Genomic DNA, 25,133 nt, shown 5'->3' on the forward strand with positions numbered 1-25,133 from the left:
TTTTCGTCCGTCATATAAAAAATCGGACCAGATTTTCTGCGTTTACGCATCCGTAGCAAACATTTTGAGTGGCCTTTTACAACAATTCAAAAGACCTCACAAACAAGAGCCAAGTACGAAAAAAAGACCTTAAGAGTCAGCTTTAGCGTTCAAACGTTTTGTCATTTGAACAGTTGCTTGAGCCAGGCTTTGTCATTAGCATTTGATTAGAAACAAAAGTATTATCATTCATTACCATAACTTGAGGTTTCAACAATTTGTGGATTATATGAAATTTATGTAACCTACTACTGAAGGTATAGGGTGATACCATGGGATGGTCGGAAGTGCCTCAGAGCACCATGTGAATGACACTGTACAGTATAAATATTGTAGCGACTGACACTTTTGCTTTAATTCCCAGTTTTACATCATCAAATCATTTAATAATGTACATTAATACTGTACTAAACCCAGCATACTGTCATTAATACTGTATGCCGAACACTTCCTCTCCATTTCAGCAGTGCTGTTTGAATTCCATTGAAGCGTGCAGCAGCATTTCCAGTTTTGATCCTGAATTCCATAGCAGATTAACATTATACAGAGATATTTTTACTCTCGTGTGAAAGACAACTCTTTTCATTTATGGACTTATGGAAACGCATAAATACACACACATTCCTTTTCTTTCCTTCCTTTGCTGAAATTGATTTTTTTCTATCGTCATATCTATAAAGAAGTGCTATTAAAAGTAACAAACCATTAAATTCTCTTCAGAGAGACTTGAGACTAAACGCTTGTGTGCCTCTGTGAGGAGAAAGTGAGGATCTATACTGAGGTGTTTACATTCCGCTTAGCAGGAAGTTCAGAACTATTTTCAGGAGTGCTGCGCACAAAATTACTATATTTAGTCTGACTTCACGGACTTTCATGGGATTTCTTTTGTGATTGCCTGTGGGGTCCAGAAATTTGCCTGCTGGTCTTTTATTCTGTATTTCCTCCATATTATTTCCTCCAGCACAGATTTTAAAATAGTGTGATTCACTGTCAAATGACAGCAAATATTATGAAATGGGGTTGTACACAAAACTTATCATTTGATTATTCTTTGCTGTCCTTCTTTTTTGTTCCTTTCTGAAGGTCAAATGCTCTGTGGGTCGGTTAAGGCAGGCACGTGAAAGACTACGGTATTTGTTAAATTAAACATCTGTTCTTCCCCATAGATCAAAACCCAGACAAAACGGACTATTACAAATCACGCACTTTATGTTTTTATTTTGAAGGCAAGGGCTTGCGTGAGAGGAGAATGGGGGAGATATGCACACGTGTGTGTATCCCGTCTGTTCTCACACCACCACCTGGCTATGTCTCAGAATTTGGTGTTGTGATCACCATTACCATCTAAACGGCAGCCAACACCCAATCGCCCGGCACGCTGTTTCTTTTGGCACATGCTCAAACGACCGTCTGTGGCTATATATAAACACACACACATAGCCGGCCGTCAACTGCTGAACTCCTGATTTCTTCTTCTTGGGGACATTGCAGGCACATATGAATTGTATGGAGATATAGTCTAAATATAGTTTTTCTTAAACCATGCAATTTTTCTTTTTTTTTCAAGTGAAGTTGTTGGGTTTCTTTTTGTTTCACATATATATCAAATACGTTTGTGCAGATGGTTTGTTTCGGTGAGCTGGCGGAAAGCAAGGGTTCATTGTTTCATTACAGTTTTGCTCGCAAATAAAGTTCTCCTTTACAGTCAGGGGACCAGGAAAGCTTTGGGAATCGATTCAAACGAATCATTAAAAAAGCTAAATAAAAAGTAGCATTTGCATTTCAGACAGCACTGGTTTGTGTCATTCAGAACAATAACAGAAACGCAAGAAATGTTAGATAACTTCAGATTTAGTGCTTCACTTTAAAGCAGTTCGTGAGAAAGTATTTTCCTTGATCTTTTTTCAGATAAAAAAGAAAAAAAGATGCTGAAGATAAATGTCAAATATTAACTAAAACTTTGTTATAAGTATATATACCTTGGAGAACAAATATATACATATATAAATAGTATATATATATATATATATATATATATATATATATAAACATATTCTGTTAGTAAATGCTTTGTACATCAAGTTAACATTCACAAAACCACATATTTTGTGGCAACTTCTTGTTTGTCTCCCCAAGATGCCTAGATTTTCCTCAGGCATGTTATATTTACAGAACCTTCCCATCTTCTGGAAAAACAAACATTCAGATCCGAATCTGCCTGCATCCCTCCATCCTTATCTCCTGCTGAGCTGTCAGGAGCAACAGAGCAAGAGAAAGGAGCAGAGACAGAAGAGTCTAAATAGCACGACATACGCAAAAGAAAACAAGCAAACCTAAACAAACACTCAGCAGGCTAAATATGAAAGCGGTCATATTTGGGCTGATGGTCATAACACACAGATAACGCCCTGAGAAAGCAGTTGAGGGAGAGGGTTAGTCATGCCCTCTCTACCTTTATTATGATATCAGGATTTTTAGAACCATCTAACAGAGATCTTAAAACCACTTGTTGCCGTTAGAGGTTTTCTCCGTCTCTCAGGACTCGGCAAAAAAACCTCCTCTGGGTGGTTTGAATAAAATAGTGTGCTGGTTTTAGATCTTGATAGAATTAACATACTTTTCCTAATAAATATTTATACCAAATTCAGATTATGGCTTTACACAAACACATGGAGGGCTGTTTTTGTTGGGTTTTTCCCCAAAAGGTATTCGTGTACTGGGTTATATAACTGCAAAAACATGCATACATCTCTGCAGGCACAGATTGTTCACACAGCAGTGTTTCATTTTGTCTCTTTAAGAAGCGCTTCCATCCAGAGGTAGACTGCATGAGTTCTGCTTGTATATGTCCTGCTTTACCAAACACAGGATGGCATATTTACAGTAAACGTTCTGCACGGCTATACGCAGTAACCCGTTCATGAAGCCTACAATCTCAAAAGCCTAAATGAATAGTTAGGCAGTAGTCTCGCAATGTACTGAGAAGCGTTGCATAACCGTTGTGTATACATTCATGAGAACAGTAGCTGTATGATGTGGTATAAGGCCACACGGAGGTCAAGTCATAGTTAAGACTGAGACTCTCCAGACATAGAGGCTCAGTTTCAAAAGGACTTTGAAGGGCTTTTCACACTGCACTTGACCCCGGGTTATCTTCATTCTAAACCCCGCTTTTAACCCCGGGGAAACAAACGTTTCACACTTGTAATTTTGAAGCAGGGTTAGGACCGCTTTTGCAGGGTTAACCCCGCATTGCGGTGCCAACGTGTGCAGTGTGAAATGAAGCAGGGGTGAATGCCCAACCGAAACTGAACAGCGCTTACCGCATTTCACAAGCTGTGCACAGTCACAGAAACTCCATGCGCTGTGTAAACAGTCCTTTAAGGTTTGTTAAAGTAACGTCTTAGGAGGCTTAAAAAGCCGAAAAGGATTTTCTAGGCGTCATTATTTCCCGCATGCGGAAACAACGCGATTTTCGATTATTTGAAGGGACCACGCACTATTTTTGTCAGAGTGTGACGCTACAGTATTAATCCAATCATGACTGTTGAAACGGCAAATATGCAAATAAGAATGTTAACCCTGGGTTTACTGATGTACGGTGTGAAACAAGGTTATGAATATCCAGGGTTATCTCTTAACCCCTGATAAATTATAAGCAGTGTGAAACGTAAAGGCCTAGTTCAACCAAATATGAAATTCTGTCACCATTTACTCATTGTCTATTCATTTCAAACTTGTATAACTTTCGACACAAAAGAAGACATTTTGAAAAATATTGATATCCGAACAACGGTTCCCTATTTTGTGTGAATGCAATAGAAATGTATGGGTACTGCTTTGTTTGGTTACCAACAAAATACAAAATATCTTCTTCTGTGTTCTGCAGAAGAAAGAAGGTCATAGTGGTTTGAAAGGTGAGTAAATGAAGGAATTTTCATTTTTGGGTGAACTATTTCTTTAATAGTAATATAGCATTTTTATCAATCAAGAGCACCGGTGCCCAATTGGCGGGGTCAACAAACTTCCAAGGGGGCCTCAAGATGATTTCAAATAACTTAAAATAAGCAATAAAATAAGCAAAAACAACTAAAAATCTTTATATTACATTGTGTTTAGTTAAGTATGTCTTTCTACTTATGCCGAGCTCTTGAATACTTTATTGGGTTTACATTGTTGGTGGGGGGCCTTCAAATATTGTTGTAGAAAATGAGGGGCCTTGAAGGACAAACAGTGCCCTAATCCCCTGAAACAGTATATATAAATATCTTCCTCTCCCTGGTTTTGTAATGGGTCTTCTTGTTATGTTCTTTTGTTATTTGTCCTTTCCTTAATGCTGAAATTCTTGCGCACAGAATCACACTTGTTCATTTGTGTGCTAATGTGTATCATTAACGTGTAAAAAGCCACATTGATGTGTCAGATTTGATGAATAACAACTAATATTTCAGTCTGTTCTGCACACAAAACTGTTACACAGCTTTAGAAGATTTGGAACATTTTCAGTTCTGCTCCTGGAGACTCGGTGTCCTACAAAGTGAGACCTGGATGCAATACATCCAAGTTTTCTTACATAGTTCTTCCCATTTTTACCTTAATATTTATGCTCTTGCAAACATTTTTATCCGAAGTGACTTTTATCACTATGTGTGCCCTGGGGATCCAACCAACACCCTTTACGCAGCTATCATAAAGTTCTTCCAAGTGATCTATAGGAACACCTTGCTATGTCAAAACTATGGGAGTCTGCATTAACACTTTAGCTTTCTGTGTCACATACTTTCATACTTTTCATACTTCTATTTGCCTTGCTCATGCTGGTTATTATTGGCTGTACAGTACATCCATTTTTGGCTGCCACATCTCCACACCGGAGTGTGCAAGTACACTGTAGCACATTATGTTATCTCTTGTACTAATACAGATCCCTAAAATATAACACTTAAAACAAAATTTTATTAAAATAAATCTAGTTCAAATTCCATTTGAGCTATGGTTTGGGAACATTAGCCGTTTGTACTGTGACATGTTGATCTGTCATTGCTAATCCTCTATGCTGATGCATCCACTGGAAGGTCTTTTCTCTCAATGTTACACAAGTGTACCACACACAGGACTGGGGGTTTGGCCATACTGTAGGTGTTTGTCCGCAGAGCTGAATCTTTATTCCTCAGGTGCGAGTTTGTTTAGAAATGGATGATGTATGGGCATCTCTCTCTTATTACTCACCTCCTGCATTCCAGAGCAGTCACAAGATCATGTGCCAGCCTCACCCACCCATGTCGCTCACCCACCCAGGCCTTTCCATCCATCTTTCTTTTCTTTCAGCACCATCGGCGGTGTTGGAATGACAACAAAGTTTGTTTTTGTCTAACACCTTTGCTTACGCGTTCTCTCTTTCCCACCCGACGTATTTCCATGTCTTTTTTCCCAACCAAGGCACGCATTATGGGGGCGTTCAGTTGGGGTTTTGCCTGCACGCATACATTTTAACAGGAGTTCCAGATCTTTCAAAAACATTTGAAACTAGATAAGTTAGTTAGTTGGTTCGATTGTGTTTCTTCCATGTAGGTAAACAGATGCTAATGAAGAAAAATTAAAATGTTTGCCTGAGGTGACTCTAGTAACAGCATCGTGCTGTCACAGACACTTTTATTTAGATTTACATATCACATAAACATCACCAAAACATTTTTGTGATTTGTCTTTTAAATCATTTACTTTAAGCTAATTCTGCTAGGGCCCCTTAACATTTGTGTTAAGATGAGCCTCATCACTTTGCACCCTAAAAAACAGACATTTCTATAAAAAAACTATACCCTCTTAGCATAAGTCCTTGCATAATTCATACTCTCTTCAATTTGAGTTTAGTAAGTGCACATTAAAGTTAGATTAGTCCAGGCGCTGTTTCACCCAATGAAAAGAGCTGTTGTCCTCCGGCTTTTCTTCAGCGACACAATTCAGCCTAACTTACAGTGCCCACTACATCCTACAAACACCCACATACAAACATAGATGAATTCTGTTTCCCTGGATCTGAGAATAAAAAACGCCTTGTTTGTTTCGTCTCGTGAGACTTCTGAATTCTCAATGAGTTCCCAAAACTGTTTGTTGGTCATTGAATATAGACTGTTTTATCGGACGGACATGCCTGGCCCTAAGTTAACTGCTGTGTTGTGTTTGTTTATTATATAACCATTTATTTTAATTGATATTAATATTTTATTGGGTTATTTATTGTATTAAATGGAATTAAAACTACCCAACAGTTATTGATTCCTTGTGGTGGTCTATCGGAAGTTAAGTTTGAGCCATATAACGCTTGTTGTTGCTGCTGAAACCGTCTATAAGAAAAGAAAAGTATTCTAACACAAATCCCCCGGACAGTGTTTATCTCCCCATTAATAAAGCTTGAAATCTAAAATGTATCCATTTATAAATACATACAGAATTCACACAGAACACCAAGTACAGGATTTGGATCTTTATCCAGACTAGTAGATTTGACCAACAGTCCCAGTGGTTCGTTGTCTTTTTACTATTTCTCTGGAAAAAAGTTAGGAGCGACTTTATTTCTAAAGGAAATGACATGTTTCACCTGCCTACCAACAATCTGCCGGTCTGCACAATGACACGACATATAAAAGTTGAAGAACTCTTCAGAAAAATTCTCTTCTGTATCTGTGTGCCCAGGTGTCTCCAGCCCTGAAGAACTGACAATGGAACGAGCTCATTCTGCCTTGGAGAACGTGTTTGAGACGCTGAGGGGAATCAGTCATGCCCGAGACCACCTGAAGCAGTTCAGCTCTGTGTACAACCCCAGTGACGGAGTACATCAGGTCAGTGACCCCTGAGTGACATTTATAGAACGTGTAATTTATGTTTCGCAAACACGCAACACCACATTTTAACATCTGACCTGCCTCCGAGATAAAAGCAGAAGCAATCTTTAAAAAACATATCTAATACTCTTCCCAAGCCTTGAACATACTGTATTTCAATCCAGGGCACCAAATGTGAGATTTTTTTTATAATTTTCAACTAAGTCAAAGTCTTGACACACCACGTGGTAAAGAAAACATCTGTCGCGACTCGCACGCCTGCTAGCAACTTTTACCTCAGTGGAAAAAGTTACAATCAAATGCCGGAAAGTTTTCTTGTTCCCGTAAATCCATGTGAAGAGACATTTGTGGAATATTTTTCACATTAAGCCCCCTGAACAAAAGTATGAGGAAAAAAGAACACAATGTTAAGTGATAAGTGCAGGATCTCTAAGAGATGGAGACTAGTAGATGTATCGAGTAGATGTTCTCATTCTGAAACCTGGTTGTACAGTATCTGAACACAGAGCATACAGTTTATGTGATTCATACAGATAATACAAGGATTGTCCGTCCTGTCAAGCTTTTAACTCTGTGCATTTATGCAACAGACTGTCTGTGATTGTCTTCCACTACTGTAAGCCCTTGTACGTCACGGCCTTTTAACTCCGTTTTGTAGGAGAGAACTGAACCTCTCTTGTACCTCTGAGAGCATTTAGTATGCTGAGGGTAAAAGAGGATTATGCAACGCTGTGATGTCTTTTTACATGCGTGTTGCTTCTACTTTTCTCAAAGGCCGTGTTGGTGACATTCAGACACGTGCTTCATTTGGTCATGTGCTTTTTTACAGTAAGCCGTTTCACCACAATAAGGTCATTGTTCTCAAGATAACAAGTCTGATAGTAGGAGCACCATACAGTTTTTATAAATGGAATTTATATTTTTCTGAAAGCATGCAGGATTTTGCGGAATAGATTTAAACATGGTAGGATGTCTTAAAGTGATACACTCTTAAAAAAAGGTGCTTCAAAAGGTTCTTTGATCTCGTAGACCAACGTTTTGGTTCCAAAAACAACCTTTAACCTTTGAAGAACTTCTCTGTTTCACAAAAGGTTCTTGTGGCAAAAAAGGTTCTTCAGATTATAAAAAAGTAAGAAAGAGATGGTTCTTTAAAGAACTTTTAGATGAATGGTTATTTGTGGAACCAAATATGGTTCCTCTATGGCATAGTGTAGTTCCCCAAATTCTTCAAAATATCTTTATTAGTGTTCTTCAAGAGACAGTATGTCATGCAGGTTTGAAATGATAAGAGCGTGAGTAAATGAATACAGAATTTTTTCACTTTAAATGTAGTAATTGCGTAAACATTTTGTTTTTGTTTTGCCATCAAAAACCAACCTTTGTTTTGCTATGTTGCATGGAACAAAATGGTTGGCAGAAATGTTTTATCATAGCTGTCATCATGTGTTCGAATGAAGTCTGTGGAGAAACGCTGTTGGGAAGAAAAACAGTTTGGCAGCTGTGGGCCTCTGATTGCTTCTTTAGATATTCGACCCTTTAAAGGCTTTGAACTGCAATGAGTGATAAAAATGTTCAACTGACAGTGGAAAATGCTATGTTGACGCTGGAAAAACGTTTACTGAATGGGGCACAGGAAAAAATGTGAGTGCTGGTAGAGACAATGTCAAAACTTTTGGTCACCCCTCAAATCTTTGCGTTTATGCGTGTCTTTGGTTTTTGTAAATGACATCACTTTTTGTTGCAATGTTATTCTGTTGGCTATGAATAGCAAGAGGTCAAAATGCAATTGAAGGCTCAACTGGTTTTGACTGGCCTTCTGGTCCTGGCACTGTACAGACTGTTTTAGTGGGCATTTTAGTGTGTTGTTTCGCATTATATTTTTCCATGGAAACAGGACCCTTGCTGTTCTCATGGGGATACATTTGAGTTTGACCACTGTTGCCATTCCCACTCTCTGGCATGAATAGTAACTCAATGTTCTTATTCCATCATATCTCCTCATATCTGATTCATAGACTGTAGTTTGGTAAAAATAAAATCACTCCCATACACCGTGTCTACAGCGGACGTGACCGGTGCGCCCCATTGAGTGTGGACAAAATGTAAAATTATGATGGGTTCTGATGCGTTCTATAGTCTTTTTTCACTGTATCCGTATCGCATCCTGTGTATTCAAGGTGTTAGTGTTATCAAGACTTTTAAATGTCAGGGTGAAACAGAACTAACACATTTGGTTAATTGATTGTCTCATTGAAGGACGGGATGAAACAAAAAGTTCTAACTGCTGTGACCTATTCACTCAAGGGTTTTGAAGATTTTGTCTCCCTTTAAGTTCACTCAAAAAAGGAAAAATCTTTGTTCACTCTCCTGTCAAACCTTTATGGCTTTCTTACTTCTGCAGAACAGAAAAGAAGATATTTTAAAAGCCACTGATCACCAAACAATATGGACCCCATTGTATGGACACAAAACCACTTAGACTACAGCACTGTAGAATCTACAGTTTTTGAATTACATGAGGGTAAATAAATAATGCGATAATTTTTATTTTACAGCGGACATCAATGGGGATAATGAGATCATTTTTATTTTAGGGTGAACTGTCCCTTTAAGCATTTTTAAAGGTTTACAAAGCACATTTTAACATTTCATGCTGTGTCACTTCATTGGTGGTCATTGTGTGTTTGACACACATCAGCAATAGAGAGATCAAGTTGCATACTTAAGGAAACGCATGTACAGAGATGCATACTTTGAGCTTTAACACTTTCACTCACAAAAACACTCAACACCAACGCTCACACATCTAAACGGGAATATCTAAGCAAAAACACACGTACCCGCTCTCTGCCTGACGTGTTGGATGTTAAACAGATGAGTTAGGTCAGAGTTTGGTACATTGCGTGACTTTGGCGAGACACATAGTCCAAGAATGTTCCTTGCTAATGTATTCTGTCATCATGGTTTATTTACACACATTGTGTCTGGATGGGTTTTTGTTTTCTATTATGAATCTACTTATCATTTATGAAACGCACTCAGGCACAAGTTGGCACTAGTTGGCAAGTTTGAAAATTTGCCTTTAGTTTGTGTAGTATCTCACATTGCCATTTTATGAACAAACTGCCTGTACGCATACAATAGATGTGCCTAAAAAAAGGGGAAACTCTGCATGGTATAGTATCCCACAATGCAATGCGCTTAACTTGAGCTTTCCAGTGTAAGAATTAAGCCAGAAGTAATATTTGAATTAAAATGTTATGGTTTTTGATCAGTTTAAGTTTAAAATTCACAAAATTAGGCTAAAAATATAAAATACTCTTGGAAATGTATCCAGCTCTGATCACTAGAATATAGATGCCACTCGCTGTATATTTCTTTTTTGCTTCATCTGTATTACTGAACCAATTGTATTGTGAATTGTAAATTTGAGCTGAATAATAGGACCCTCGTCTCTCTATTACCCACAATCTATTTCTCTAACACATCATTTCATCAGTGCCCTCCATGAAAATACATGAGTCACTCGAGAACAGCAAGCTTTCTCAATGTGCTTCTTTTTTTAACCTACTGGTTTGAATAATCTTTCATATATCATTTAGTTTTTTTTAGAAGTCTGATGTGACAGTGTTCTACATCAATAGTCTAAATTTATCCAAGCAATGGATGCATGTTATTTTTGGATACTATCAAACTTTTTGCGAATGCAACATCTTTGCTGATCTCATACGCTTTTGACTTATGATGCATTGTTTGCTTGATAAATTGAGAGAAGGATCTTATGAATCAGTCTTACATATCTGTCTAAAAGATAAATCTAAATAACATATACAGTTGTGTTCAAAATTATTCAACCCCCACTGAAATTGATTGTTTTGGTCGGTTTGACATTGATTATGATCATTCAGTCATCCTGCTTACAATTAAATCAAAGAGGCACGTGTAGGTCAGACAAATATAACATAACATTTATAATGAAATAACCACAAATGTCTTTTCTGAGCTCACATCATTATCAGTTTTATTCAACCCCAAATGACATTCAATCTAGTACTTAGTACAACATCCTTTTACAGTTATAACAGCTTTTAAACGTGAAGTGTCACGTTAAGACACTTGACACAAGTATCTTGCAGCGATCTACGGGTATCTTCGCCCATTCATCATGGGCAAAAGCCTCCAGTTCAGTCACATTCTTAGGCTTGCGCACTGCAACTGCTTTCTTTAAGTCCCACCAGAGGTTCTCAATCGGATTTAAGTCTGGTGACTGCGATGGCCACTTCAAAATGTTCCAGCCTTTAATCTGCAACCATGCTCTAGTGGACTTGGAGGTATGCTTGGGATCATTGTCCTGTCGAAAGGTCCAACGTCTTCCAAGCCTCAGGTTTGTGACGGACTGCATCACATTGTCATCCACTATCTCCTGGTACTGAAGAGAATTCATGGTACCTTGCACACGCTGAAGCTTCCCAGTACCTGCAGAAGCAAAACAGCCCCAAAGCATGATTGACCCTCCGCCATGCTTCACAGTAGGCAAGGTGTTCTTTTCTTCATAGGCCTTGTTCTTCCTCCTCCAAACATAGCGTTGATCCATGGGCCCAAACAGTTCTAATTTTGTTTCATCAGTCCACAGAACACTATCCCAAAACTTCTGTGGTTTGTCCACATGACTTTTGGCATACTGCAGTCGACTCTTCTTATTCTTTGGGGACAGCAAGGGGGTGCGCCTGGGAGTTCTGGCATGGAGGCCTTCATTACGCAGGGTGCGCCGTATTGTCTGAGCAGAAACTTCAGTACCCACATCTGACAAATCTTTTCTCAGTTCCTCAGCAGTCACACGGGGACTTTTCTCCACTCTACGCTTCAGGTAGCGCACAGCAGTCGAAGTCAGCATCTTCTTTCTGCCACGACCAGGTAGCGTTTCAACAGTGCCCTTTGCCTTGAATTTGCGAATGATGCTTCCTATGGTGTCTCTTGGTATGTTTAACATCTTTGCAATCTTCTTATAGCCATTGCCCTTCCTGTGAAGAGTAATCACCTGTTCTCTTGTCTTCCTGGACCATTCTCTTGACCTCACCATGTTTGTAACCACACCAGTAAATGTCTAGAAGGAGCTGAGTATCACAGTCATTTTAAAGCTGCCTAATTGGTGCTTATTAGGCTTTATTGCTGCTCCCTGATATCCACAGGTGTTTTCAATACCTGATTGAAAACACTTTATTGAACCTCTGTTCTTCAGAGTGGTAGTCTTTAAGGGGTTGAATAATTATGTCAATGAAGAATTCACAAAAGAAACATTTACTACTGTATTACAAAACTAATTGATGTCATTTTAGTTGCATATGGTTCTTTAAGAAGTCCTTGTAGGATTTCATTCTGAATACAATTACAAATGTACACTAAATTCCCTAAAACCATTTACAGCATTGGGGGTTGAATAATTTTGAACACAACTGTAGTTGGTAGCAAGTCATTTTTGTCTCTGCTCAAACAGTGCAGCAAATTTAATGTTTAACTCACTTTATATATTAAATATTAAAGGACCCAGTCTTTTGCTGTTTTTGAGACTTTGATTATGTTTTTTGGGTGTTTAACAATGGATGTTCATGTTTCTAATTTCAAAAACGCTTTATATTTCAAGTCTATTGTCACTACTGTCCCTCTTCTAACAAAACGACTGGATTTCTTCAGGTCCATATAAAATCCCTCCTTCGGACACGCTCTGATTGGTAAAGCTGACCAGGTCTGTCGAGATTGGTTTCCTGCTTAGAGTGTGCGTGTGAAGATGTCCCACCCATACCATATCAGCGAGCTTCCGCTTCTCAGGCTGCTGTGATTGGTCAGTCCACGTGTATTCATAAACTTTGGCTTTCAGCAATAAACAGTAACAATGGCGTCAACTTCATCAGTTAAAAACCTGCGGATTGATCGAAGTGTAACAGCATCACATTATTTTCCTACTATGGCGAGGGAAATGACACTGGACGGAATGGTGTCAGACCGTTAATATGAATTAACACTAATTAGAGAAACGTTAGTTTTGCATTTTTATTTTGGACCCGAGTTGAATAATAAAACAGGCAGATTGACCATGAGACATTTGCAAGCAGGACTTCAGAGGACGGTTCTTAGAACTGTTTAAGAGGGATGCGCACACACACAAAATCAGTGTGTTACACAGAACAGCTTTCACAGCCGATGTTAAAGTCATGGAAGCTATTGGGCGGAGGTTATTAAAACAACTCGGATTAGTGACATCATGTACCCGGGAAGTAGAGGGCTGTAGTCCGATTCCAGCCGTTCTCTGTAGTCCTTGAAAATTTAATTCTGCTAAAGACAATATCTTCTTGGCACTGAACTTTGAGCATTATCATTTTGTAGGTATTGTTTATGCTCTAACAGCAACATTACACACTCACTAAAGGTTGAAAAATGGGATCGCAGGGAATTGGACCTATAAAGATCCAGTGTATGAAATTTAGCGGCATCTAGGGGTGAGGTTGAGAATTGCAGCCAATGGCTCACGCCACCTCCCTTTCGCTACAGTGGCTGACACATGACTAAATGTCGAGACGTATGCGCTTCTTTGCCAAAGCAGATGACATATTTATGAAACACACTCTGTAGAGCAGTTTGTCCGTTTAGGGCTACTGTAGAAACAACATAGGGAATTCAATGTAATGGGACCAGAGGTGTATGTAGAGAGAAATAGCTCATTCTAAGGCATTAAAAACATAACGCTTCATTGTGTAATGTCTTTATATACCTCTACAGACAACGTTATGTATATTATATTGAATTTCTGTCCATAGATACTCCAAAAAAATAAACACTGGACCTTTAAACGCGCTTTAAAAATGAATTTCTGGTTCCCTGACATCAAATTAATGACAATATCAGAGATAATTTCAAGTAGTGATGTCATAAAGTATTGCGTGTTTTGCTCTGTATTTTTATGGTTTGTGTGGATTTAGCTTGTATCTATCAACGCCTGACTCAATATTTTGTTGCTCATCTCCCCCTCAGTACTTCATCTTTATAGCTCAAGTGTTGACAAACATGTTACAGGTGTGTCGGGGTGACCTGGGAAAGCACATAATAATTTTGTTTTTCCATCAATGTAATTAATTTGTTTAGCGTTTGCGATATCGGTGGTGCTTAGTTCTCTAATGACTAATTCAGATGACTAAAAATGTCCATATTCAGTGTTATTCTTAATGTGGGTGTTTTCCATTCGGGAAATTGTCACTGGTTTAGTATACGAATGGGTGTGCTTTGAAGAGTCCCTGGTGTTGTTTAATAGTGTGATGTTGATTTTGAGTTGTTTTTGCTCCAGAGGCCAGATGTGATTTAATGAATCATTTAGATGCTTCTATTGTATACAAAGTGCTTTCCTCCGTATCTGCCCTTATATGGTCATATCTGTAGTGGGAGGGGCTTGGTGTTAAAGAACAGGACTTCATCACTCATTTGTGGTAAGAGCAAAATTGGTAGAGACATTTATCAGTCATTCCTTCGTATAAAGGTTTTTTCTCTACAGGTAAGCATGCGTGAGTCAGGTGGGGAGAGTCACATCTGATTCAAGACCTGATTTACACCTACAAGGCTTCACATTGTATTATATTAAACACATTAATATGGGTGAGTCTGGTACACGTGATCGTGGGCAGGTAAACATCTGTATCCCCAGGCATTGGTTTCAAGGAAAAGAGGAAGATTTGTGAAACAAACACAATCTTGACAGGTGTGTGGGTGTGTGTATGTCTGGGTTTACTGGAAACCTGTGTCTGGGTGTGTAAGGTTGTGCAGGTCAGGTCATGCTAAGGCATTTCATTTTATTCCTAAACCTTGTATAGCTAATACCTTGTATAAAAACAAGGTAATAATCTTCAAATTGCAATTTTTTCTATTCAATTTTAAAGTGATAGTACAACCAAAAATTTAAATTCTGTCATCATTTACCCTCAGATTGTTCTAAACCTCTATACATTTATTTGTTCTGCTATACGCGAAGGAAGATACTTGGTAGAATGTGAGTAACCAAGCATATCTCGTCCCCCATTTACTGCCATAACAAGGAAGATTCGGTAACAGACATTCTTCCAAATATCTTATATTTGTGTTCAGCAGAACAAAGAAATGTATACAGGTTTGCAACAATCTGAGGATGAGTATATGATGACAGAATTTTCATTTTTGGGTGAACTGTCCCTTTAATTACACTTGCGCGCCCACATATACTCAAACACAACACTACAGAACTACTTCACATTTATCTGCTCCATTTATGTAGCACACAAACACCCAAACAGACTAAATAGCTGTTAAACATGGATCTGTTAAACTCGACAATAGCTCTATTTTAGAGCCATATCTGTGGAGTTAAACAGTAGAGGCCGATTAGATTGACCCCGATTTACATTGACATTCAGGGAAAGTGTGCATCATCACATTACGGGGTCTCCATTTTCACGGGCCCCCGCTGTTGCTGTATCTGCTGCGGATAATTAGTGCGACCCTCACTTTTAAAACTGATTTTGTCTTCCTCCACACTCACTCGCTACACAACAAACAAAAATATTACAAAAGCACTATAACAAGGGAAAAGAGACATGACAAGATTTTCAAATGTTTTCTTATTTTGGTTTTGTTATCATCCCATTATGTTTATCTTCTTTGAAAATAAAATTGTTCACCAAAAATTCATGGATTGTCATGATGGAATAGAATAGAATGTCACTTAAAAACACACTTTTATGCTCTGACTGTTACACTTTTCTTTGTCTTATTGTTACTCCGCTCATATCTTTTAATCATCTCTGCTTTATTAATGCACCAATTGCCATTCTCTTGAATAATTGGCTTTCTTTGAAAGCGAAAGAGAGCACCCTTTGCATGCTAATCGGCCTATTGAAATCAACATACGCTGTAGGACACCTGCGGAGTGTTTGTGTATGAGTGGACTGAAAAACGTCTTCGCAGTATTTTTTTGCATAATTCTTAAATTCTTAGGATTTATCCAGGAATTCATCAAACCCATACATTAAGCATTGATTTAATAGATTTTCTCTGTTTTGTATAGGCTACGTACCGCCCGTTCCTTAAACAGGTGCTAGAGGAGATCTTCCACCCAGACAAACGTGAATGCGCAGATATTGAGCACATGTCGGGGGGACTCACTGACCTTCTCAAGACTGGCTTCAGCATGTTCATGAAGGTACACGTTTAACCACACACCATTATGCACATACATTATGCACATTATGCTGATATTCCAAAGCTGACAAACAGTTTACACACAATGACATTCTTCATTTAGGTAGGTCTGATCTGCAATTCAGAAGGCAGATCTCATTTGCAATTCAAAATGCACAGATGCGGTGTTCACTAATGTTGTGTACGGACATACTATGTATTTAAACATAATTTTCATGGTCTTTAATATTCACACTTTATTATAGTTAGTATGTCTTTAATAACGGTGCAGTCCTTGACTTTTTGTCAAGGACTCTCTGTTTGCGAAAATTGCAGGTTACTTTACTTCTTTATATTTAAGTCAGACAACATCAAACTTTAATTTCTAACAAAATCTTGCCAACAGCTCAAATTATATCTCATATATGAGATATAAAACAATATAATATAAAGCTCACTATTATAAGCACCCTTGGTAAAAATAAGCAAAGAAATAAAAATAAATCTGCATTGTTTCTCGTTTTGATCTTTTCTTGAAAAAAGTATAGAAAAACTGCACCTCCATCATCACAAGCTGTTTGGGACACTGTTCAAGAAACAAATCTTCTGCTCTCATTCAAAAATAATCTCCACCATATTAATTTCCATACAATGTGATTTTTTGGTAACAATAACACAAGACCGGTTTGGTGCTCACCGGGATAAAAAGTGCCCCACGTCCACATTAAAATATATATACATTGCTATGGACCTACTTTTAGTATCTGATCATGTGATCAGATACATGCCACCATGTATTATATAAAATACCAACAGATTAAAAAATTAAATTCTGAGAAATATGATAATGGGTCATGGTTAGATCTTTCATCAGCACATTGGTTCAAAACAAACATTCAAATCAACAAGGGTCACTGAACACAAAATCAAGATCCTGCCATCTCATTTCCCTGACCTGAACCCTATAGAAAATGATTGGGATGAACTGAAGAAGAGGGATCTCCAACATTTGAAAGATCTTGAGAAATGATTAATGAAGGAACGGACTCGGGTGACTCTCAATGTATTCTCAAACCTGAAAATGGACTGAAATGGAAACTGAAATTTTCTTATAAATTGAGGGTGCGTAGTGTATTAAATAATGCAGATAATTGTGGCCAACAGTTATGGATTAAAAGCATTTTTACAATGTGATATTCCCTCTACTTCAAATAGTTGGAATTTTGTAGATTTTTTAATAAAAGATCAAAACGAGAAACAATGCAGAATTATTTTTACAGCCTTCTTTCCTCATATTTACCAAGGTTGCCAACATTTGGGGGAAGACACTGTAGCAACCATGATAAGGGCAATAACTAATTTATGTGTTTACATACCAGTTCAAAATCCTGCAGAAATGCCTAGAAAACTCTTTTGTTTATGTTATAACATTTGAAATTATCATAAGAGAAGGAAACCCTATTTCTGTTGCTAAATGATGATTTGGTTTGATATACAATATAAGGTCACTGTTCTGTTGTAAGGGCTTAAGTTGGATTTGTGGGAACACATCTGTTTTTTCTGTAAACACGTTGATACTCATGCGCATGTAAGCTGTGTGCTTCCCCCTCTGGGATGACCTTGTATGTGTTCTGTGTATGCGTGAGTGTGTGTGCGTTCACATTTATTTTGTGATTTCTTCATTCACCTGCAGTGTGCTGTAAAGTGGTGGGGTTTTCTGTGTCTCCCACAAAGCACACCCCCTCCCCATTCTCTCTCTGTCACACATGTTTGTCCATGTCAGGTTAGGGTCCACGTGGCAGCACAGCCCCGCTTTGAGATCTGCCCACCTGTCTGTGCCTTCCGTATTGCCTGATTATTATTTAACACTCACTCATTCATTCAGCCAATCGCAGAATCCCATTTTCTCTGACCCACCAGTCACACAAGGTGGCACTCCACGTGCTGCGCAGACTCACTTGAATAGAGCATCCACATGTGTGCGAGAGCGTGCTCGCATGTATCAGTGAGAAAGCGTGTCCAGATGCCCTTTGAGCATTCTGTGTGTCTGATATTTTATATGGAACTGTGAAATAACTGATAAATGTACCAGGGATTTTCATTTAGTAATTTAGCAGACATTCAAAAATATTTTTTTATTGACAATTGCTTAACATACACATTCTTTAATTTCTTTATTTATGTGAGTGGAAAGTATGTAAACTTGTGCAAATGTGTGTTCTTGATCTTTTTGAACTGTGATACCTCATACAGGTTAATCGGCCCCATCCAAGCGATCATCCGCTCTTGTTTCTCTTTCTGGTGGGTGGAGTTACGCCATCAGAACTCCGCCTCATCCGTGAAGTTGTTTCCAACCATAAGTCTGGCACTCAGGTGGGAAGTCATACTCCTCTTTAACCTTTTCTGTATACATTGTTAAGTAAACTTTCTTATTTAATCACAGAAAATGATTAGATGAAAGCTGGTAGAGAATTGTGTTTACAGCACAAAAAGTGGTGGGTTTTAATTCCAATGAATACACAATTACACGAAAAGCTATACATCACTTTGGATAAATCCATCTGCAAATATGCGTAAACAATGCAAATGTATTTAAAATGAGTAATTTTTCCTCAAATTTCAAATAAAGCAGATAACAGTTATGCATTGGTAAATTTGTGCCATCTCATCAAAGACATGTTATTTGAATATGTTTTGGAACTTGTGTCTTTAGATGCGGTTATTAGAAATGTATTGAAAACTTTGTATTGTTCCTACAAATATACTATTTTCAGTTGTTCACTAAACCCCGATTCAACTGTGTGCTTATTATACATAATCATGGTAACATTATCTGGCCTAACTAAGAGACTTTGACCTGCTTTAAAATAGTTCATTACATTAAAAGGAAAAAATACATAAATTGGGCTTGATGCACAATATAGCTTTTATAACTTACAATAAGACTTTGTATATCTATATAAAATGACACAAACAAACAATCAAGATTGACAGGTACTCAAATTTCACATTTGTTAGAGCTATGGACCCTTTGTATTCTGGCAATACAAACATGGAAAGCTAGAGTTGATTATGTTAGCTAACAACACAGTTGACTTACCCTTCCAAAGAATACAAAGGAGGTTTTTCGCCGGGAAACTTGAATATTTATCACAAAATTAGACTGCTTCCATTTGCACTTCTCCAGGCTTTGTGGGCTCTTTAAAGAGTCTACGGACTAGGACGAGGAAAAGTTGATGCTATAGTTGAAACGTTAGATATCAGGATAGTGCAGGTCAGAAATGCTATCCATTGCTTTATTGCAGTGATACACAAATGTGGCTCTACAGATCTTTAGCACCAACTCTGATGAAACACACCTGAACAAATGAATCGCAATCGCTCTTGCAGTTCTTTAGTGTCATACGCTAAAGCAATCTGCACAACCTTTCCTGCCAGTATGGTGGTGTAAAGATAAATTCTAGATACATGAATGGACATTTGGTGTAAACTTGATCACGGACTAGAACACTAAACAGAAAAACATTTGAGAATAAAATAATGTTTATTACAAAACCTTTAAAGTGCCTCGAGCAAAATATATTTCAAAGATTTGATTGCACAAACCTCACAAACTTAGACACATCTAGTTATTAGTCATTGCTCAGACGTGTTCGTTATAGCGTTGTACCGGTTGTCCTGTTTCAACCCTAAACAGTATGATTCAGGATTTGGGAAAAATCTGCCCAGGTCTAGTTGTAACTACCCACAGATCTCCTTCCATTAGCCTTGCAACAGTTTCTGTGTTTTACAGATTTCTGTGTTGTTTTCACCCATCAGTTACTGCAGGGCTCCTGAACTATCAAAGATATACAGAGAGAGCTCAATCAATAGACCATTTAAGTTTCTGTCTGTCTGATGATTGGATTACAGTGTGTGTGTGTGAACTGTCTAAACGGATTCTTTTGTCTTTTCTCAGGTACTAGTAATGGCCACTAGATTGCTGAAACCCTACGATGTTCCCCACTTACTGTTCAACACAGACAGACTCAAACCTGACATCGGAGTGTGAAGACACTGACCGCACTCACTTCCTTGGCTGCTGAAAGTGTGAAAGCTTTCAGTCCAACTTAAGTTCACCTTTAGTGTGTCTGGGTTTCTGACGTATAGGATTAATCATTAATTTGTGTTTTGCATATCTCACAACATCCCATTCCAAAATGTTTTGCTTTTGCTGGATAAGACCAACAAATCTCAAAGATTTATTTCTTTGAATAAAGTGTTTATGATTGGCCCTACATTCAAATGTGTGTGAGCATGAGTTCAGTGAATGGTTGTCGTTATTTTTCACACAGTCAGCACAGTGTAAATCCTGCGCATTTCACTCTCTAACATATGTGATGAAAATCTGCGCACACAGTAACTTTTTCATAGTTTGGGCAACAGATTGAACAGATTTGCAGAGTTTGATGCTTGCGGTTTCTTTTCTCATCTTTCAGTCGATTTAGCACTGTTGTTGAGCGTGTTAGTAGACAGGACATGACAGATGGAAAGAGGGCAGAGGTCAAAAAAGGGTGTGGACATCTTTTAGAGCTGATATCTCTTTTCTTCACTCACTTGCACACTTAGAGGTTTCATTCAGACCTGATCATCCCTATGCTCTATTAAGGCTTTATCCTTCACTGTGAGCCAAGACGCTGTGCATCTGAAGTATAACATGCATTGCATTTTTTATTCAGTGTTTGGAAGTTTGTTTAAACGAGCTAACAACATAGGAAGTCATTAAGAAGTTCTGAGTTTGTGGTGTCTATTAAAAGGGCTTCATTTTGTTGTCTTTAATGATCTAAAACACAGTTCCTAAGCAAATTTGTATTTGAAGCAAAAAAAATTGTTTTGGTAGTGCATTTACGGATTGTAATGTGCCTTAGATCAGTCTTTAATGTATGGCATAGGATAGACCAGGGATGTTTGTAAGCATATTTTAATGGGATAAATGACGTAATCTGTGCATATTTGTATGTTACCATTGAATTGATATGATGCTTGAAAAAAATTCTAAACCAATACAATATTTTTTCTTAGAAAGTCTTTATTTCCCCGTCACAAAATGTTCAAATAAATAAATAACTCTGAGCTCTAGCCCTCTTGGCTTTTTTAAAGTGCATTTACAAAACAAGTCTTCTATTCCACTATAGAAAAGTGGCACAAAGCACAGTTTTTACATAAAACCAGAAGAAAAATTCTGACCTCATACACAAGAATAGGACCTTAGACAGAGCAAGAGATAGACACATACACGCTTTTTGTATGCTCAGCTTGAGTACCTTGTCCTTTAACAATGCCTGCATTCAGAGCACCTCTGCAGTAAGAGGTGAAAGCCTTGACCACAAGAGAAAAAAAACCTCTCTCAGGCTTTTCAGAAAGTAATTCCTAAAATAGTCATTTCTGTGAGGCCTTCAGTCTCGGTTGCCATGAGACCGTATCTAAAAATTCACAGGTAAGGCAAACTGTAATGAATAGCGTACGTATGTTTCATTCATTTCTATCAACGAGTCTGTCGATCGAAAGTCTATCTTTGTCCCTCTTTAAGGCGCCATCTCCCAGATTTCTGCTGTGTCCACATATCGATATGTGACGGCAGCAAGTGTAGCGCTGGGATTGTCAAGTGGAAATGTTCACCAGGCTACGGTTACAGCCTCTGTTTTTTCAGCAACCACGACACAATCAGAGGTCAAGGTTCAGGGGCCTCTGTTTGTTACTGGTCTGCCATCAGCAACAGGGCTCTGGAACTTCAAAAGAGCGAGATCTATACATTCAGCATCTTCTGCCAAGATCTCCTCCTCTTCTCAATCCTGCACCACTTCTTTGGCTTTTATTCAGACACCCGCCTTTCCCAAATCTTCACACTGATGTGACAGTCCGGACCTTGGCTGAAAGCACCTGTTTGAAGCGCCTCTTCAGGTCCTGCATGTTGGGGGATTTGGGCCGTGGGATGAGGGGCGATCTTTTCTTCTCCGTCCCCGACGAAGCGGCATTGATGGGGGTCACGAGCGGAGGCTGCTGCTTGGCCAGATCCACGCACAATCGGTGGAAGGCACCGTGGACCTGGCTGTAGTCCTCACTAGCAGACACCTCATAGAAGGAGCAACCTAATGCAGAAGCCAGGAGGGGTCCTTCTTGAGCGTCCACCCGCCTGATGTGGAGAAGGTCGGCTTTATTAGCCACTAGAATGATCGGCACGCTGGTGTGTGTGCGGCTAACAAGCTGGTGGAGCTGGCCGATGAGGTCGAAGCTTCGACAGTCGGTCACAGAATATACCATAACTACTGCATCTGCCCATTGAATGGCACGGGCGACGTGATCTGTGGAGCTCCGTCCATTAGCATTCACCTGAAAAAATAAGACCACAGTGTTATCTAACAAGCTTCAAAATATACTTTCATAGTCAAATTTAGTATAATCCCTATACTTTTTCATCCGAACATATTCCTTCAGTTATACAACTCTTGGCTTGTCCGTATTATTTCAATAGCCAATGATGTGCAAGTTCTGTATCCTATAATGTTTCCTGAGAAAGAGCTTTTGGCTTCAGTTCTCGAAACACCAAACTAGGAGAAATAGCCCGCTAGACTTACAGTCTTTCACCCCAGTCCGCAGAAAAATGGCTATTCTGTGCTTTTGGAAACCTGCCTGCGTGCTTTACAAAGCGGACCTCGGCTGCCAAACTTGGCACCGAAATCTCTGACTAAAGCCTTTTTGAAAGGAGTCGCCTGTAATTGAATTAAACCCCATTCTCTAATTTAGAAAGCCGACGGGTAATTTAAAGGGGCCGGGCCACTGTAACTGTTTCGAGCAGCTTATTCGTGTCCTTAAACCCGCTGGGTGCTGCTGAAACAGCAAAACCTCTTAACCGCGGCTTCGAATATCCCACAGCGCTTCCCTCGAGCGGAACTGTACAGTACGTGGACGCGCACGCACGCGGACGCCTGCAACAGCAGGGGTGCCGCTGCCAAATTAACCCCGAGTGTTAAACACAAACCCCGAGACGTACAAAAGAAGAGGTAAGACAAAAGGCATGGGTAAGCGCTCTTTCTACACTTCTCATCCGTGAAGAAACAGCGTGGGAAAGATGTTCGGAGTCTCGCATGACTTGGTCACAAATGCGCGTCAAGAAAAACGTTTCATGCGTCGAGCAAACTTACTTGAACTCCCGGAGTGTCTTGAACTTGAATGGCGACTTGTTCTCCGTCGATCTGCACCTCTCTGGAGTAAAGGTTGCCTGTAATGAAGCGGGGGAAACTTTAATATTTTATCACTTTTGTTTGAATTCAGACGGGTGTTATGTGTATGCTGCTTAATATATTAGAAGGAAAACTCACCGACGTTTCTCTCGTAGTCGCCAATAAATCGCTTGGTGAGGAAACGTACCACCAAAGCTGCACAAAGACAAGAAAAAGCATTATAACCCATAACTCTGTCGACCATTTTGACCACATTAGCGTAACATGCGTCAAATACACAAAGATATTGCAAAACTGGTCCACAACATACCGGTTTTCCCAACCCCGCTGCCTCCGATCACTGCCATCTTGATAACCCGACTGGATGCGCATTCTGTGCTCGGGTACTCCGCGATGGTAGACATGTTCTGAATCAGGCGCATTTTGGTTAAATAAGATACTATCCAAAGCGTGGCGAAGGGAAATATCCAGAGATCCAGACGCAATGTCGACGTCAACCAACAGCACACAAACAAATCGTTTCACCTTTAACGGATAAATATCCCGAAACTACTGCGTTACCAACTCCAGTCTCGTAACTCGGTTTACTGAGCCGAGACGGGAACCGGAGTTCATTTATATCTCCACAGAGGCGCTCGACTCCGATTGGCTCCTGCAGCCTACGGGAACGTTCCCTAACTCCGCCCATTATTTCACGCCACCCGTCGCAAGCACATGCAGCGCTTATAAGCGCTTAAGAGACGCTCGGCTGGTTACTCTCGTATAAAATGTCAAAACATCCTTTCTTGCTGCCCCACGAGAAGTTATTTTGCAGATGTGACGACAGAAATTGAACAAGGGAGTGATACATGTCATCTGGGTCTTTTGAGAATAGCGGTGTGATATGGAGAATCAAACGCGTTTGTAAATGAGTGACTTCAAACGCTTGTAATAAGAATGTTATCTTCACGCGATGATCTCAAAGCGCTTAATGTCACATGTAAGTTGTTTTTCTTTACCCGATGAGAACGAGCTATTGATCAGTATGGACTCGCTGCCTCAGGACCTGTAAATAAATCAGCTATTCTCTCTCTCCCCTCCTATCTCTCTCTCTCTCTTTCACAATCTTGAGTTTAATGTAGCAGTCAATTTGTATTGCCAATGAAATCTTTGCATAGAATGCAATGAAAACATCTTTTTATTTGAATGTTTCCTTTCACATAAATACATCTGTTTAATAATTCATTATGAATAAATAAACTTAATAAATGTAACGGTTTACATATGAAGAGTTTGGTTCCAAAATGAGATAAATCAAACATTTTCAAAAATCATGTTTTTATTGTGCATATTCAATTAATATCAATCAAAATTTGTTTTGATGTAAGGCATAATAAGTCAAAAAATACATGATAACAAAATAAAAAACATAGTTATCTCATTGTGGAACCAAAGTCTTAAATGAACCCCAGTTACAAGACTTATTGTGCAGCCTGCTGTTCTTTGTCTTAATGTACTGCAACAAGAGCCAAAGAAAAAAAGCTCATCCATCACTCATTTTATTGGTTCTAATTTAGTACACTGACCAGTGTTTTAAATTGATGGTAAACATTATTGATGGAGGACTTCTTTACACTGCCTGGGTAAAGCACTGGGACATTACAAAGAAGTGTTTACATGTGCTGACTAGTGAAGACTGACACTAGCCAGGTTTTAAAACACTGTCCTCACTAATATATTGACACTGTGCCTGTATGTATGTGTGTCTGTTTGGTGTCTTCAGCATGTTCTGACTTGTCTTGGACTCTCAGTAGTAGAAATGTGTGTGTGTGTGTGTGTGGGGGGGGGGGGGGTTGAA

At 38.9% G+C, this 25,133-nt stretch overlaps 2 protein-coding genes across 2 annotated transcripts in view; one reads left to right on the forward strand and one right to left on the reverse strand.

Annotated features, from left to right (window-relative positions):
- Positions 1–21,194, forward strand: part of scfd2 (sec1 family domain containing 2) — a 106,176-nt gene extending 84,982 nt beyond the window's left edge. The window contains exons 6-9 of the mRNA XM_056765203.1: positions 6,733–6,878; positions 15,964–16,098; positions 18,330–18,449; positions 20,035–21,194. Of these exons, the coding sequence (XP_056621181.1) occupies positions 6,733–6,878; positions 15,964–16,098; positions 18,330–18,449; positions 20,035–20,127 (494 nt within the window). The 3' untranslated portion in view covers positions 20,128–21,194. The remainder of the gene's footprint in view (positions 1–6,732; positions 6,879–15,963; positions 16,099–18,329; positions 18,450–20,034) is intronic.
- A 147-nt stretch (positions 21,195–21,341) lies between these two features.
- On the reverse strand, positions 21,342–23,889 carry rasl11b (RAS-like, family 11, member B). The gene is made up of 4 exons (XM_056765207.1): positions 23,607–23,889; positions 23,435–23,491; positions 23,258–23,334; positions 21,342–22,445 (listed from the first exon to the last, which is right to left on the reverse strand). The coding sequence occupies exons 1-4, from the start codon at positions 23,716–23,718 to the stop codon at positions 21,957–21,959; spliced, it is 735 nt and encodes a 244-aa protein (XP_056621185.1). The 5' UTR covers positions 23,719–23,889; the 3' UTR covers positions 21,342–21,956.
- Positions 23,890–25,133: the final 1,244 nt, after the last annotated feature.

This window comes from Triplophysa dalaica, chromosome 13 (genome assembly GCF_015846415.1).
Source record: "Triplophysa dalaica isolate WHDGS20190420 chromosome 13, ASM1584641v1, whole genome shotgun sequence".
Classification (NCBI taxonomy): Eukaryota; Metazoa; Chordata; class Actinopteri; order Cypriniformes; family Nemacheilidae; genus Triplophysa; species Triplophysa dalaica.